Source organism: Dermacentor variabilis, chromosome 10, assembly GCF_050947875.1.
Source record: "Dermacentor variabilis isolate Ectoservices chromosome 10, ASM5094787v1, whole genome shotgun sequence".
Classification (NCBI taxonomy): domain Eukaryota; kingdom Metazoa; phylum Arthropoda; class Arachnida; order Ixodida; family Ixodidae; genus Dermacentor; species Dermacentor variabilis.
In genome coordinates, this window is record NC_134577.1 from 60,897,086 (window position 1) to 60,915,314 (window position 18,229).

Genomic DNA, 18,229 nt, shown 5'->3' on the forward strand with positions numbered 1-18,229 from the left:
CACAAGTGAGAACGCCTCTGAAAAGAGTCTCACGTTTTAATCCACGTTGGTGTAGGCTGGGGAAGAGAAAACAAAAATCTGATTAGCAACAGTTAAATAAGACAGAAAACACCACTGAGTGTAAAGGTTTACTTACTTTGCAGCTTTTCCCTTCCGTGTCTGAGGAAACGCAAAACCGTCGCAAGTGGAAGCTGCATCGATTCAGCGTCTGTTCCAAGCAACCGCTGCCGGACTACTTGGTGTGGTTACACATATGCAGCAGCCACGCACCCGTAGCATTCCCTTCATAGCCACAGAAAGTTGTCCACGAGTATAGCTCCTATGTAGGTGCTATGGGCACTATGTAGCTTCCCAGCACACCATGCACCTCACTGCTACTGACTTCGGAGGCACAGCTGCATATGGATACAAACACAACAAACGCACAGTGAAAGCAAAACAGACCCAACGGTTTATTCAATGTTCCCAAGAAGATGCACTGGCTGCCAGGACGCTTGATGAACAAACAGTAGGTCCGGTAGCAAGAAGTGGGGATATTCATCTGTGCTTAATGCTGCAGACTTCGTCACTCGGTGCTCTTGGTCATGGTTCTCAGAAAACGTTGATTCCAGCCGCTTCCACTCTAATCAGTGTGTCGCCATTGCCGTCATCTTCCTGGTGCCTCCCTTGCACGCAGGCAACCCCGTCCGGGACCTCCTCTCTCCAAGAATAAGGGTAGCGAGGAAGTCGGGCAAGCATATATTGGCGTGCCTCACAATGGGAGCGACAATGGATTTCCACCGTTTCCCCCACTATTCAAAGTTAGTGTCAACACTGGCATCGCTTATCGCTTCCTTATCACTAGTCGCGTCACCACTGTTGACGCTGACATATTTATTTAGTTATTTATTTACTTATTTATTTAGAAATAGCACCATCACGCACCTGCCTTCAGCTTGAAACCAGCCATGTAGCTTCCATATCACCCTATGGCGAAGTGACACTACAGACAAACAATGCCGGGGTTGCTGTCCACCTGCTACTCAGAAACTTCATGAAAACGCAGAAGCCTTGCCACTTGCAGTTTGGATTGGATTACATTGTGATTGCACGCATCGACCGTGTCTCAGCTGCCATGCACTATCATTACCACCGGCCAAAACAACGAGATGACAGTCTCTGCAGCAATTTTCAAGGGTGCAGTGATCAATTGAGGAAAGAAAAAAATATTACGCTTTGATAGACAATGTTTTGGGTTGCGAGCATTGTGCGAGTGTGGGAATTACACTATAAATATGCATATGTTCATGATGAATATCGAATATAAGAAAGGCATTTTCATATCGGACATGACTTCAATGTAACAAGGTATGACTGTACAAAGATCACAATGTTTTTGTCAATAGAATCCAAACATAATTGTAAATTACTTCTAAATTCAACAACTGGTGAAATCAGACATTCACCAAGGATCTCGATAAACAAAAAAGACAAGAAACAATACGGCTTTGCACATATTCAACAATCAATTTTAAATGTCACATGCAAATCACTGCATGCGTCACTGCAATGTCACTGCATGCTAATAAATATATGCGATTGTGGATAGAGTCCACCTAAATTTTTACATACAAGCTAAATAATAAAATCACCGTGAGCCAGTCAGCCTCTGTACAACATATACCTGGTCTTCATAAGAAAAGCATAAAAATTACAGCGCACTAAAAGATCTATGAACTTGCATTAGATTTCACTTCTATGCTAGATCTCACTCTAAAAGTGCCACAGAAAATCACCACAGGAATAAAGCTATACAAGGCCACCATTCATATCTTAAATTACATGTTTTTAAATTGTCATAATTGCAATCACGAGAAAAAGTCTTTCAACGTCCTTGTTTTGTCAGCGCATGCTTTCTTCGTTCGAGACGTCTTCTTTGTTGTGGAAGCAGTTCGTTTCCGACCGGCAGCCATCACTTTGGGTGATGCCATAGCAGCACGCTCAGCCTGACTGAGGTTCAGCGCGACATGATAGTCATCGTGCTCCTCTTTCTTCCAGACCACGACAGTCTTTCCACACTGTTCACACTTGTGCAACAAACTTGGGTCTATCGACAGATGACCCTCACTTCCTCCTACACCACTCTCCCCATCACTATTTGCATCAATAAAGCACACAGCATCGTTGAACGAGGTAGGTGGCGAAATCTTGTCAGCAGTATCCATACTTTCAACAATGGTGGAAGGTTTCGGGCCGTCTACATTTGAGAGGACTGAACTGCGTGTCGAGTCATCACTGTTCTCGTTAAGAAATGTAGGCCCAGGCAATCCATCAGCATCGCACATGTTTCGGCTCTGGTCATTCGAAGCATTATTGATGCTACTGACAGAAACACTTCTTTCTGCACCAGCAGTGTGCACCGAGCTATCCACACAGGAAGCTGCTGCTGCATTCGCATCACTTTTCGTCGTCCACATCTTCTCAAAGTAGCTCAGTTTTGAAACCTCCGATGTAGACTTCTTGGTGCTCTTCTTCGATGTTGTCTTCTTAGCCTTGGTTGCCGTCACCTTGACACTCTTTTTCGGTGAGGCCGATGACTCCGTGATTGGCAGCACGCGTTTCACCTCTTCCACACGATGTTGCTCTGCCACTGGGGGTGGCGAACCATCACTCCTCTTCCTAGAATCTCGGGGGCTTTGGAGGATCATTGCGAGCTTTTCTGAGAATGGGAGGGTGTCATTCAGCTCCTCCTCTTTCTTGGGTGTTACCGAGGAATGTGACGGTGTTGGCCCCTCTTTAGTCACAGGCCCTTTGCCACTGTCCTCCGATTTTTCAGTAGTTTTCTGGCCTTTCCGCGACTTTGTGGGTGGCAGTGGTGCTAATGTTGGCTTCTTCGACTCGTCAGCCTCCTTGGAGTGTCGCACAAGGAACTTCGAGATTTCCTGAGACCCATCTTCCAAGCTGTCCCGAAACTTTGTCGCTGCTAATGAGACATTTGTCAACGGTGGTGTCCTATACAGAAAAAAATGGTCATTATTGCACACAGAACTGGTAAGAACATAGACGCACATTAATTTTGACATTTAATAAACTTTCATTGCTTTCCAATTTTCCTGGATTATTCAAACAGCCTCAACGTATTAATGTCACCGATTCAGTTGGTAACTTCAGTATACCAGAAATTTCGTTATATCAAGGTATCTAATGAAGAAATTTGTACATCTGTATGATGCCCAATCATTAGCAGCATTTGCTTCTGATTATGACAGATGACAGTTAGCCATTATAAGTCATGATATTTTACCATAGACGGACACAATTTTGTCCCGTTCAACAAGGTGGCCATCTCCAGGTCACTGTGGCCAGCAATGCTGTAAGGTGACTAGCACTACATGTGACTTCATTCACTGTAAAGTGCGACCTTAATAAATGCGCTAGATAGACGACAGAGAGAGGTTGATGAAAACAAAATTGCACAGCTAGACTGATAAAACAAAAATGTTTATGTCTATGGCGATCAGAAGCTGTTCTCAAATACCTGACGCAACCTGTATTTCAAGAATGAGCCAAACCTGTTTGTTCCCTTTTAATATTGATGTTTGAAACACACCATGGGAGCCTTCTGTTAGTATCCATGTATGTTATTTAAATTTCTTTTCAAGGCAGTAGCCTCTAATAAGGATTTCATATAGAGTGGTCATTATGTTCTTTTGTGTTACAATGCTAACCATGCAAACTCCTCAAAGTAAAGACACAGAGGGCTGCACAAAGGAAAGCTTTAAAAGGACACTAAAGGCAAATACTAAGTCGACGTAGACTGTTTAAATACCATTCCAAAAACCTCGCAAAGCTTGTTTGGTGCCAAGAAAAAAATTGTTTACAAGAAAATTGCATCTGAAGGGTCCGAATACCTTTTTCGAAATTCAAATCTCCCGCCACCCAACCGGGGTAGTGGTGATGTTGCATGCACCACTGCTTTGCTGCTTGCCGTCGGTGAGCAAAATGGCGCCCAACTGACAGCAATACCGAGCCAAGAGAGAGCGGCGGATTCACCACTGCAGCTGCTTTTTCGTCAAGTGGCATAGACAGTTCGGGCATCCCAAGACATCACATGGAAGTTGAATTCTCTGCTACTTGCAGTTTGTACAAGTTTCGCAAGCCAGCAAAACCAGCGCAGCACTATGCGATAATGAACTATAGAAACGCGAAAGCATGGATGGCGCGGAATCCAGCGAAAACGAAACCTTTCGACTTCCCATGTCACTGTCAAGGGTAATTTCAATTAGTTTTTTTTCTAAAAATGAAATGGAACTGGACAAGTAGCATTTTATCTCGTCTTATAATAGAATATAAGACAGTTTTTTGCAACGAGTAGTTGAGTGCTACTGTTAACTGAGGAGTACTTTTGTCATCGGGCAAGTACTTGTACGTCCCACTGGAGTCTCTCATTATGTCCTGCATTTACCTCAATTGCTCGATTGTTAAGGCTCTGTTCATGATAATATTGACGCCTTAGAGTTCCTCAAGCACTAATCTATCACTATAGCTTGACTTTGTAATGGTTTTGTAATGACAAGCGCCGTGAAAGTCTGGTACAAGCTTCGGGAGGAACGAGGAGGTGGCACGTTGCTGTCTGGCGCTCAGAAATCAACACTCATGGGGAAACTTGCTTTTTAATCACTGTTTGAACGGATGCAACCACCATCTACCAAGATCTTATGCGTGCCACCTGGCTCGAGCGCAGATGACATGCAAGAAGCAGAGGCGAGGGTCTGAATATGAAGCTGCAATGACAATGCAACGACCATCACAGCATCATGAACACGAACATATAAACACTGACCGTAGTTATCAGACAATTTGGTCCATTGGGTCAGCATAAGTTTTTGTCATGGTAATGTCATGCCTTGCATGTATGTATGCCATGAATTTATCTCATTTTTGTCATGTATGTCATGACATTCAAGATAATCATTTTATGACATACATGCCATGGCATGTCATTAATGTCATATAGGCTAAACAGTCATTGGAGTTCCGAAACAATTATTTGCACGGAAGCAAGATTTGCCCTTGAGTGCTAATTTAAACGAAACTGATATGGTGAAAAAAAAATTATTTTTTTATTATATTAAAGGATGGGAGGAACACGTCACAGTAAACAGACAGACATGCAGGAACGGAAGGAAAACATTGTCTGCATCTGTCACTGTCTCAGATGCATATTTTATTCACAAATTTTTTGTCTATTGTTGAAGAAAACAAGCCTACATTACTGTCGTTGCCACAAACCCCTTGCCTCACATGTAGCGGCAAATAGCAGTGGGAGGACGTCACTAAACTTGGGTAAAAGCGGCAGCTATGCTGTCGAGCAAAAGTTTCGTTTTGCCGTGCCCTAGACAAGCTGGCAGATGGCACTTTGCTGTAAGTCAATAGATGGAGCTTGACATTTTGAATATTTTTAATATGCCCAAGTTAAAGTGGACTATCTATAAACGTGTGAAATTTAGATAACTTCATTCCAATGTATACAACTTTCCACTGCACAAAAGACAAGGTCGTAAGATAGTGCTCTGCACATTTTCGTAGAAGTCATTATAAGTAGAGTGATTATTTGTGTTTACTGTGCTTGTAAGTAATGCTTCTTGCACAAAAACATTCAATCACAGGCCTGTGAATCACAATTTTGCTATTGATTGCATACACTACAAGCAAAAAAATATACTTCTTTTTACATTGCTGCCGGAACAACATGTTGAACATTCCGTCAAGCATGATAGTACCTTCAGCAAAGTGGTGAATGTAGCAGTACAGAGTGCACTGAAAGCGAAATGAAGGCACGTGGAACATGCAAGGGGTTCAATTCACCTGAGGCTCAATGTCTGCTGCTTTTTCTTGGCCACAATTCATCAGAACCAGCAAGGATAAGCCGCGCCTACAAATGTGGGCACGGCGCCTGAAGAAGGTGAGACTGATGGAGGTCATGGGTAGTTGAAAAATGCCGGTAACATGCACTGGCTGTCCTATTTGTGAGCCATGTAAACCTGCCTGCGCTGCATACCATCCTTACTCACCAGGTGTCTCTAGATGCTCCAGTAGTCGTGTTCAGCTTCATTACAGTGGCCAATGCATCCTTTGTAACCCTGGCGGCGTCATAGGTGACCAGCTGGCAGGACCGTGAAGTGCCACCTTCCTGTCCCGCTTTTCGCACACTAATCACCAACAACTGGGCAATCCGATGGTTCTGCATGCATTGAAAGCAGTGATCTCTTTACTGAACAGCAGGGATCGATACAAATGGGAATGCCTGAGGCTACTTGCACAGAGCATCGAAAAATGGTGCTGCAGCATGATATAGTTCATTTTATTTGCCATTCACGGGTGCCGCCATCTTGAGCCCTTACACAAGGAATTTCTCAGTTTTGTGTACAGTGACATCAAATTAACATGGTCATGAAATGCCGAATGCGTTCTCACAACCAGTTTCATTCATATAAATCTAATTGTAGTGCCGTGTACTTAATCGTTACAGGTAGAAAATGGAAGCATTTACAGCCCAAGATGGTATTCAAACCCTTCCATAACATAATCCATGCACCGGGGGCAGCAATGAGATAAGTAGTAGAGTGTATGAAAATACGGATCCACTTTGAGAGAACTCGTGAATGTCACTTCCGTGATCTGTAAGCTCCCGGCTACTGTTATCACACTCAATGGCAGGTCAAATTACATAGTCATAAAATAATTTTTCCGTCTTTTCAATCATTGCACTACGTCTCTTCAGCAGACCATGTTCACACAAACAGAGCACACAAGTACGTGACCCAGCCATCATTTTACATGAATCCAGCTGAGATCTCGCATCTTGACTGCAAATGAAAGTATTTTTTTATGTTGTTCTTATCAACGTAACCAAGCAATCCATTTGTAATTATCTTGCAACACTTTATTGAGTCTATAAGCACATGTGCTGGCACTGCAGTTTTTATTTAAGAGCCCATGTTTTTTATTTATATCTCGCACGGTCCTCTTGATACACCTAAGCTGCTGTAATTGAATGGCATTATGATATCCTATCGTTTGATGATTGTCTATCAACACGCACGTGAACTTCATCCCCCATCCTCTCGTCAATCGTGAGCTATTAAAACCTTATCACCTGTTGATGCTGTCTACCAACCCTCTACAGCCTTTATCTATGGACACAGCTTGCTTACTCCTCTTTACTTTATAATTAGGGTTTCATGTTCTTAGCTTAAACCAAAGAAAGCCAAAAAGCATCTACTGGTAATTTTTTCACAATTTGGTTTTATCCTAAAAACCCCGATTTTTCCAGTGACAGCTGGAAAAAGAAAACCACCAGCACCAGCCCCAAAAAGTCTAAAGACAAAATTCGAGGGTGTTTTGGTTTGAAGATAAGCCCTATTGTGACCATGCCTTTCGGTATCAGCACCTTTGGCACAGGCCTTTATCAGAAAGAATGTCCAATTCCATGGTTTGTCAGTGCTGTGCTAATGACGTCATATAAATACTACCTATATTAGGCCCTATTTTACGAAACCAGGGCACTTATCAGATATATTTCAGCGAAAAGAAGACCTAAAATGGGAAGGAAGCGAAAGCTTCCCAGCAATTCCATCAAGGAGTTCCCAGCTTTTGAGCAACTGTCGTCCAACAGAAGAACCCTTATTCACAAGTTTTGTCGAGTGGCCATCAATCTTGACAACGGAAAGGGCATCATATGAATCAGAGAGCATTTGCAATCTCAACGGCACATACAACTGGAAAAAATCTCGCCTTGAGACAGGTTGGTGATTAATTTTTATGATTTAATTTTTAAACTTTTTTTTTTCATATGACTGCGGAGATATATGAGACTCAAAAGTCTTATACTCTGTTCGAGTAGCTCGTTGCAGCAGAACCAATGCTACAAGGATTCCGAGCACAGATTCTTGCGCAGCAAGATTTAGTGCCATAGTTCGGAACTCTGTGCTTGAGTAAACAGACTTTGACAAGTGGTTTCGTCAACGGGTGTTTACTTGGGAGCTTCAATGCAAGTCACAGCTGCAGTTTTCTACGCAATTTTGGCTAGCATTTTAATAAACTACTTATTGAGGCTCTATGATAGTGAAAACAGAGGCCTCCATTTCTACAAGTAAAAACATGTAAAGAAGAAAGAAATCAATTCCACACTGCCGTATCCGCATGAATTTACATTTAACAAGGACAAACAATGAATTGCTTTGGCAATGACTAAATTCACATGTGTAGTCAGCACAACCGCAGCACCGTGGGGGGCTCCCTCCTGGGTAGTGCTTTGTCCTTTGCAAAAATGGCATGCAGAGGCCTACCCCATGTGCTATCGTTTCAAGCTGCCCTTTCATGCGAAAGTAACAAAGCAGCTGGTGTTATACATGCTTGGCACAGTGGAGAAAGGGTGCAATAAAGGCGCAACAACAAACTGTAATTTCAAGAGAATGGCTGCACTTACGAATCAGCGAGCACAACCTGTATGAGTGAATCTTACAAGAGCGATTGAGAGATGGCGCCACCATCCCATGCGATGAGTGTGACAATACGTGCAGGCCAAGGTGTATTTTTTTTTTTTTAATACTCCGTCTCTGTATCTCGAATATGCACGTCTTATCAGAATCGGAGTGAAAGCCACTGCTGCTATCCCAATAGCTGATCTTGCTGCACGGTTGCAGCGTGTTCATAGACGCCGCCGCCGCTAGTAGACGACAAGGTGCAAAGGGACACCTTTAAGATGTGTTTGCCCTTTCGACTAGTCGAGGACGCCCGTAGCTGCCGCTGTGCTGAGAAGAACTGCTGAAATCAAGTATAGGTCTCAGCCTTGCAATCTGCACGTATTGTAGTGGTAACTGGGAAAGTACATCAGGCTTTCACTTAACTTACGATCCTTTTCACGGGGTTTTTTTGACCAGATACACCTTAGTATTCTTGAGGAATGCATCACTTGAGGAATGATGCACTTGACGATTACATCACTCGTGGATGGCCTGGCAGACAAGAAGCAGACAGCACTACACGCAAGTTTTTTCGCGCACTCTGCCATGCTGGCGTTCTCCTGCACCAGGCTGATGGACCTATTGGCAGCCTTTTCCGAAGCAAGTATCCAGCAGCACGCACAATGCTGGCCAGTGACCAACCCTACCGAAAATACTTGCACGAGATCTACAGAAGGACACAGACACGATCAAACCTCTTGTCAAATGTTGCCCAATCTTGATTGCCGCTGATGAAACGCCCAAACTTCGTAGCCACCCAACATTCGCTATACCAGCAGTGCTCTATGATCCTCCTGATGATAGACTAAGTAGTTCGGCTGTGCAACACGAGATCCACCAGCACGCTGGCACAAGCAGCTCTATAAAAATTTTGGAAGCCTTTAGCTGACTCTGTGCTCTGTGCCGATTTTGCTTCCTTTCAGCATTTGGGATTCATATTTGTGTGGTTGGTGTTCCTGTTTATAATGGGGGGGCTAGTCAAAACACAAAAAAACAAACTTCGAACTTTGGATAGCCTGAATGTAAAAAAAAAAATGCTGATAAAGATTTCATTTCTCAAAAAAAATAATAATAATAAACACGGGAAAGGATCTGCCAAATTTCGTCTAAAGTAAGCAGTGATAATGCAGAACCCCATTTATGATGTAGTGGTTCTGTCTACTTCTGGAACATCACCTATATGCCTCTCTACCAGAGTGGTTATTACTAGGGGTGTGTGAAAATCGAATAGTAGATTTCAAACCAAATATTTCATTCAATCAAGAAAAAACAGCCGAATATCGAATCGAATATGCAATATCAGAATACTTTCACAAAAATTCATGCTTACAAATTTTGTGCAAGAAAATACCGTGCTGCACATGCTCTGAAGTCTCACTAGTATGCCAACTCATTACAGGTCAGTTCTAGTATATGGAAGGTCTGGAATTCTTTTTTATCAAATGGAATTTCTGTTGATGAGAATGAAGTGTTTTTTTCCTCTGAAACTAATTATAATTAGTAACGGTTTGTTGTGCTGAATATGTACAAATAAGGTTCTCGGTTTAATAGTGGACCTGTGTTTTGCAAAAATCTTTTATTTATTGTATAGAAAGCTTTGCATCCGTTTTTCTCTAAAATGCAGAAGGGCTGTCCCAACTTTAAGGCGCAATCGATGAAAGGGCCGCGCATCATGCGATTCGATCGCTACTCCACGCATACCTGGCGCCAACGATGGCCACTTTATCGGGGGTAAAGAGCAGGCGCCGTACACACAGTTTCATTATCATGTTCAGCGTAATGATTTGCCACTTGTCAAAGAATCTGAAATCTGTAGGGTCACGGGAAGTTCGCAACCCAGACAAACCGTGCACCAACAGAGACGGCCCCGACCGACGCAGTGCCGTTCTGCAAACCGCAGCGCTCAGGAACTGTGCATGCTATGCCTGCATCGGGCCGACACCGGGGAGCACTCGCAGTGACAAAGTACGCTACCGCATTAGCCGGGTCGGCCCTTTCGCGGCACCGTCGGCGCTCCTATCCCGCAGAAATCGAAATGAAATGCTCGCTTAGGCGGCATCGCCAACGAGGGGCTCCACAGCAAATGCGACATGCGGCACTGTGCAAGTCTCTACACTGAATATGTCGAATATTCGAAAAACCGAATAGCAGATATTCGATTCGCGAATCAATTTATTCAAAAGTTCGCTATTCGATCACACATGGCTATATTCGACATTCATACACCCCTAGTTATTACACACAGCTGCCAGTAGCCCACCACTAACTGCACAACTTCTGCTCAACACACAAAGTGTGTGATTAAACAGTCCACTTACTATTTCCCACTGTTGGAGTCACTCTCACATTACAACCTTTGCAAGGAACACATAATGTGCATTGGTAACCAGATTGGCTTACCAATGCTTCTCCCCCTGCTTCTGGGTCTGGCCCGTGTTACAAACCCAGGTATAATGCCGATGACCCAGTTTTCCCCTGTACAACGCTACGACATCAATATTGGCAGTGAGTTAATTGCACGAGCAAATATCACACAACAATTTGCAGATTTGTCCGAAAATTATTTGTTACAGGCAGACAGAATGGCCAAGCTCCCCATTTTGAATTTAGCTCCCAATAATGATGTTCACCATACTACACTGACGCCAATAACAAAGGCCCGTAGCTGTCATGTACCTCCTTTACAGGCCTTGCATAGCTTCAAAGATTCAGTTGTAAGACCAGTACTAATCTGTCTCCATCCGTTTGCTTATGTTCCATCTCAGAGAGCAACAGTGTCAATAGTCACTAATTGCCAACTCCCTAAGTATTCTGCCTTACTCAAAGAGCATGGTATTTCGTATCTTGAATGTCACTTCAATCAGGCACCTAAAATAGACTGCACTGACCTGTTCCCGATCCCTCAGGAGTCGTTCGACCAGCTCTTCCGACAGCAGCTCCAGCCAGTGCTTCACCTGGAGGTAAAAATGAGCCCCACAGAGGGGACAGGAACGGTACATCAAGAATGCTGAGCACATAAATTTTTCTCTTTTTTTTTTGCATACTGCAGGCATTATGGCACGAGCAGTAAACATAACAGCTGCATTTAATCATGTAATCACACCTGGTAACAAGCCTTTGAAGTATTGCAACAAATTGTTCAAATTCAGTGCCAGTAATACGTCGACATGTCCGGAGCCAAGTCCGGAAAGGCTCCATGAGGTCTTTGCACGACCAGAGAGCTCCAGATGTTGTCAACAGTATGCAATACACTAGTAGCTTTCTGTCTGGAATTCGCTCCTCAACCAATTCCTTGATTTCACTTATCTTGAAATTCCACTTATCTAATCATTTCTGGCTCTTACAACTTTAAGTTCACGGGTTTTTATGTATACACACAATAAGCAAAACTGCAAGCACCAAAAGAGATTTTCACCACACACCACAGAATTTTAAAAATTTAGTAACTCAGTGCATTTAAAAAATACTAATAATAATGAACTAAAAACGTCATTAGTAGAAGTAACCCTGTGTAGTGCACAGACAAATAATAAACACACAACGGCTAGCCGACAGATATGTTATTATGATAGCAATGCCATGAAACAACATACAAAATTACCATTAAAAGAAATCACGTCCAATGGCAAGTGACATGCGAAAAGTCTAAGTGACTGTTTCATCTTCATGATGTTTCATAATTAAATAGCCTGTTCAGCTAAGCAAGCATGCTCTTCAGTACTACCTTCATGTATTTACAATATTTACAGTTCATACATAGTATTGGCCTGTATAGTGGAGGTGCACAAAGTGACAACCTTACCTTGGTTGTTGTGTCGAGGGCGAGCTTGCCCCGGAAGTTCTTGCCACAACCGATGGACTGGGCCAGTTTACGGGGGGTCACTGGCTCGAGGTCAATGCCACGAACAAGCTGATACAGCCATGTACTGGAAGTGTCAATGTTTCCGTGATTTTTCCCTAACCATGTACTACAGGTCATGGCATCGCATGACATTCATTTGTTGACCTTTCTCTTTAAACAAACAAAGCAATCGAGCGGGAGTAACGGAGCACAATTTGGCATTCCAAAAAAAATTGAACAGTGCCCCAGCTCTCAGAACAGGCTGGAACCTGTGGCAAACTCATAAAATGTGGTTCTTTATACAACTCAAATATTCGATCACGTGTGATTTATACCTTCGGTCTAATGCTTTACAGTCAGTTTGAAAATAAAATAAAGTATATCCTACAAATTCTCACTTTTTTTTTTTTTGAAGACCAGACTCAAATGAACAAAAGCTACTAAAACTGAACTGTCATACAAACATGTACTCACTGCCCTGGTTCAGGCAAGCTGGGCTTTCTACGGCCCTGTCTTCTGTGCTGTTATTAGAATGCATTGTAATATAACCTACATTAAGCCTAGTTACTGTTATGTTTCCGCAAGTAATCAACATATTGCCTGGTCACGTAGGAAGCAATCACATCCACTTGTGTACGTCCTCGCTGTTACTGTGAAACTACAATTTAAGCTTAACAAGCTTGAATATAATGAAATACTTGATATAATAAAGTATCCAACTTTTCACAACTTCTTGTCAATAGAACACCATATATTTTGAACTTGAATATAACGGAGTATCTTTATACAAGGTTCCAATATAACGAAATTTCACTGTCCCTACATAGAAATACTCAGGCAATAAATGAAAACTGCCACGTACACAGATGATGAAATGGCAGGTGAGCACACATCTCCTCTTCTACGTAGCCCAGCCGCATGGCTGTCAGCGCGGCTGAGCACGTGCGCGCATCATCTTGGAGCTAATCTGCAGTGGGTGCAAAGCTTTGGCGAGCCCAGATGGCTATGGTTTGCACTGTCTTCTCGTGCATTTAGCTATGGAGGTCACATTATCTTGCGTTTCAGAGACGCGTTGAAGCGAAAAGCAGACGAAGTGTTGCCTCCCCTCTGCCTGCGCTTTTTGTGACAGCGTTGTTCCGCTGCAGGACAATATAAGGCACGTGGGCGGAATGAGCATAGCTTCACTGGCTTCACTTTGTGCCACCAATGTGAAGATATCGTTAATGTGGCATGAAACGCTATTTTTGTTTGCCAACTTTCAAATTTAGCAAAATGGTGTGTACTTTTTTTCCTCCTGGGTTTCTTTTTTCTTTCTTTCTTTTTTTTGACTGACCGATAATTTAGAAAGTTTGTTGCCCTTTTCATGTAAGAAAAACCCAGCAGCAGCTGTACTTGATTGCTTAAAAGGACGAATTTCAATAATAACAAAATTTTGATAATATAACAAAGTAAAGATCCGATTTTAGTGACTTCGTTATATTGAGGTTTAACAGTACATCCAATAGCTTGTACATGGCTGTGGAGCCGGCGAGGCCGGTCAGACCGTCTCCAGTTTATTCGCGTGTTTCATGGCAGGGCATGGCGTGCCGAGGAGAAATGGGAAAGGTGACAGTGCCTTCGCTGCAGCCACACTGTTCAAGAGCTGGCTTTCGTTTTCTAACATGTGCCTCGCATTCCACCTCAGGCTGGTGGCAGTGAGGCAGCAAGGTCTGTAATCATGTACTATGCTCCTAAAGCAGAAGGCTTCTAGAACCAGGCGCAGCCAGGCTGATGCCTATTCACCTTACGTGCAAGGAGGAGAACTAAGTCATGCAGTTTTAAAACGAATAGCTCTCTTTGGCTTCCATGAATGAAGGCAGGGTACCTCACCAATGGAACGGGCAGTGCTGCAGCGAGTGCGCAACCTGAGTTGCGAAATGCCAGCTGGCTTTTTGAGATCACCCCCCTCACCCTATCAAGAGGGCCTTGACCCCAGGAGCCTACAAACGCTTATTAGAGAGAAAAGAAAGGCTACGCTTCGCTGGCTTCGGTCTAAACATTGTTCTCCCCCTGCCACGTCTAAAACTTTCTCAAGGAGACAGCCCACTTTGGCGGACTCCACAGACCTCCCTTCTCATTTCGTCAATTATATTCAAGGCGCCGCAGGGCACCTCCAATGCAGACACTGTGGCGGTTATCCCAATAACGTGCGTATCTTATGGATTTTCCCTCACTTCCAAGCGTCCCTGAAAGCCTCACTGTCGAAATACCTTACCACCTTCTTCCCACTTCCCTTTGCAGCTGGCTCAATCCCTTCGCTGCCCTGCCCTCCCTGTAATCTTCCAGGAAACTCTGGTATCACATATCCGGGCCATCCTGGAGCCATGAGGAACAGTACTAGGTGATAAACATGTTTATTCTCTCTCTCTCTCTTTAAGATGCACATGTTGTCGTGCAAAAACATTGTGGTGCTCGAAAGCTTAGATGCCGTGGCTCTGTGGCACATTTCACCAATAAATGAGCTCGCAGTAGTGGGGCATGTTCATCGCAATAGTCTGCTACATGTCTCTTGCCCATGTACAACTTTTCGTTTTGGCAGCTCAGCACACTTTCGTTAAAACCGACTCCCACAGTCATGACTCACCCCGTCTTGTGGCCAAAGGAGGAGGAGAGCTGATCCTGGGAGAACCGCAACACGTCGGCCACCACTTCCACCTGGAGGAGCTTCTGAATGTCTTGGCCCAACTTGCCACCAAGCTTGCGGCTTTTGTAGGAGCAGACACGAGGAAACAAAGCACATCACTACTTTCTAACTCTTTGCAGATCGGATTGTCAACCTATGTTGAGCAGATGGTGGTCAACCAGTAAAGAGCAGATCTAAACGCTCTTAGAACATATTGAAAGCAGTTCACGTGGCAACCAAAGTTACTGCCAACCACAAAATCACACCGTGTATTATTTTGGGTGAAATCAAAGTGAAATATCAGACAGAAAGTACACTGCAAACAAGTTCAGTAAAGAAGCCAGCACTGAAAAATATCATAGCTAGTATCACTTTACTTTTGTGAGTGACAGTTATGTGACATGCGAACGCAATGATAAACATTTGGCAGTTGGCGCATTACTGTGTGCATATGCATGAATATGCAGTAAAACAAACACTTTTAATTCTTCTGCACTTCTATTTGTCATCCACTTAAGGAACGACCCTCTCAATATACTAGTAGCTGAACCTAACAAAGTAAAATTATATCACCACCTAAACACACATTTCTTTAATTAAGTTCTTGTCTGCACTTATGATCTTGTCTTTTTGCTCTTATGGTTTTTGACTTTGAATACACTTGATTCTTCATTGTTGAATTATTAACGAAGAGTTCTTATGATTTATATAATTGTATGGCTGTTTATACTTGTAAGGTTTTTGGAATAAATCAATTAAAAGCATATTTGCATCTTGTTTTTCTGCTAAGTAAGAAAGAGCAACAATAATGGGTGATTAACTTACCCAATTATAGTTAGGTAACAAAAGTAGAAGACTTATTCTGCTATTTCTTTCTTTAGTTAAGTCCCCCCCAGCTATCATTTGTTTCTCACCAGTAAAGGCAAAGGTACTCCAAGAAGATTCAAGACCAATATCCATTCAGGAAGGCTTCATAGTTATTTTTTGAACTTAATTAAGACAGTAACTTATGGACATCTGTCAATTTTGCAACACACAATCATCATCAAAACAGAAATGCTGGTTAATAAGCCTCATTCTGTCTTTGTTACCACCAGTCTGAATGCGTATTCACACTGGCAATCGACAGATGTTGGGTAACCAATTATGACTGGTAACCAAAGGGCGACTCATGGCAGCTGCTGTTCACACCGGTAAATGTGACCTGCCTGTAAATACACTGAAATGTCTTGCGATTGATGTTGTTCCCACCTAGTCGCACCACTGTCACAGCGTAAAATAAGCGTCAACATACAGACATCCTGTTCCTGCCCCGTTGATCAATCAGTTCAGTAGGTTTGTGGCTGCAGTCGCACAACTGAAACATTAAGCAGTGAGTGACTGATTCACAACATCCGCTTCTTGACTATTTGCAACCAACTTGGTCATTTGACCTGTGCAAGTCATTGGTGAGAATGATCCTAACTGTATTAACTAACCCACAGATACATTACTGAGGCACCACAGGAAAAGATTAAAAGGACAGTGAAGTACAAGTTAGTTTAGCTTGGTGAGGTATCTGTGGGAGACTCAGTATGCAGTTATATTTGACCAAAAACGGTTTTTCATTATCAAAGAAAATCAAGAGCAAGGTTGCCCTCTTTTTAATTTTGTGTCCAAGTCTCAATGCTGGTGATACAAGAAAAGTTCCTAAAAGCTCACTGGAGTTACTGTGTCATCTCTACATAATGTAATATAATCCTTCCTCATCAATAAACTAATAACTAGCCCTGGCCAGGTGGCCAAATCTCATTAGCAAGAACTTCAAGCCCGTCTTTTGTTGCTGCATATTTTCTGGCTTCTGCTTAAGGACATCTTGTGTCCTATGTATAACTGGAAAAACGTTGTGCCTCCGGTGATAAAAGCAGGTAATATAAGAACAGCTATAATATGCAGGAATAACGCAGAATAACGAAGATGGAATAAAACGCAGCTCGGTTCATTTTACCAATTTCCCTGCACAGCTCCCTCTGATTGCTCTCCCTTCACATTGCTCTGTCCGGACCATGTGCAGGAGTGTGACCCCCTCTTTATGTGACCCTCTGACTTAATGAGGGCAGCGATGGCTTCCAGAGCAAGACCTCTCATATCACCAGCACAGCTTACATCAATCTAAGAATGGCTCATCGACGTCACACACTTACGCACACTATTTCACACTTACGTCACAAAGTGAGCTAAAATGGTGCTGGAAAAAAATTGATGCAGAAATTCGGGAGGTTAAACAAGGCACGCACATGACAAGACACATGCAAGAGTTGCACGGGACAGCTCTACTGTGGTAAAACCTATCGGCTGCTTCATTCACACTGACATTACACATGGGCATACAATGTAACACAGCGTAACATGAGGAACCACCACAGCAGGAGTTTAGGGAGTTCAATACAGTGCTCATCATACAAGAAAGTTCAAAAATCTAATTTGGAAAGGTAACTTGAGCTTACGAAAGGGCAAACAATACGTCCAGGTATGTGTGACATTAGAATATGTAAGACTCGTTCACTCTTACGATTGCCGTACATTCGAAACCGGTTAAACGAACTCAATATTTCTATGAAAAGCGGTCATTGGATGGGTAGTTCATTACATGGGAACTCACCCTTCAAAGAATTAAAAAATTGACAACACCAAAGCTGGCGTCAGCAAGAATTTGACACCACTTCACTTAATCTTTATCATTTTAACTTCAGTATCTTCATTCGTGTTGCCAACGTGTTCCCACATCTGGCTGCAAGTTTGCATTAAAAAAATGTCATCTAAAGAATGAAATGCAGTTGCTTAGCTCTTTGAAAACGGCGCCTGGCCAGTTCTGATTACTAACAATTTCTTAACTACAAGCGCAGCAACGACAGTTTTTCTTCAAGAGCTTGTGATACATTTGACTATCAGCGGGACACAAGTGGATTCTACATACAATCAATAGCGAAATGTTTTAGTTGGCTGGAAGCATGAACTACTGGGGCATGCCGGCATTTTGCAAAGATCTTGCCCCCACAACATCAGCCACATGAAGAGCCGTGAAGCAAAGTTTTCTATGTCGCTTCGGCCGAAAAAGTATGCGGTTCGAAAGGTAGAACATCGCAAACTGTCATCAGCAACGACGTACACAAACTGTTGACGAAATTTGGAATATTCATGCACCGTTGGTAATATCCAATAACACTTGTGGCAGCACTA

General features: G+C 42.9%; 1 protein-coding gene across 2 annotated transcripts in view; it reads right to left on the reverse strand.

Moving 5' to 3' along the window:
* Window positions 1–428: 428 nt before the first annotated feature.
* LOC142560611 (DNA polymerase eta-like) overlaps window positions 429–18,229 on the reverse strand; it is a 34,396-nt gene continuing 16,595 nt past the window's right edge. The window contains exons 7-12 of one of the 2 annotated variants that reach the window (XM_075672828.1): window positions 14,972–15,091; window positions 12,310–12,433; window positions 11,396–11,461; window positions 6,054–6,223; window positions 5,848–5,935; window positions 2,742–2,991 (exon numbers count right to left, since the gene is read on the reverse strand). In XM_075672828.1, the coding sequence (XP_075528943.1) occupies window positions 2,881–2,991; window positions 5,848–5,935; window positions 6,054–6,223; window positions 11,396–11,461; window positions 12,310–12,433; window positions 14,972–15,091 (679 nt within the window). In that variant the 3' untranslated portion in view covers window positions 2,742–2,880. Of the gene's footprint in view, window positions 2,992–5,847; window positions 5,936–6,053; window positions 6,224–11,395; window positions 11,462–12,309; window positions 12,434–14,971; window positions 15,092–18,229 lie in introns of both variants that reach the window. The other variant, XM_075672827.1, reaches the window with a different exon arrangement.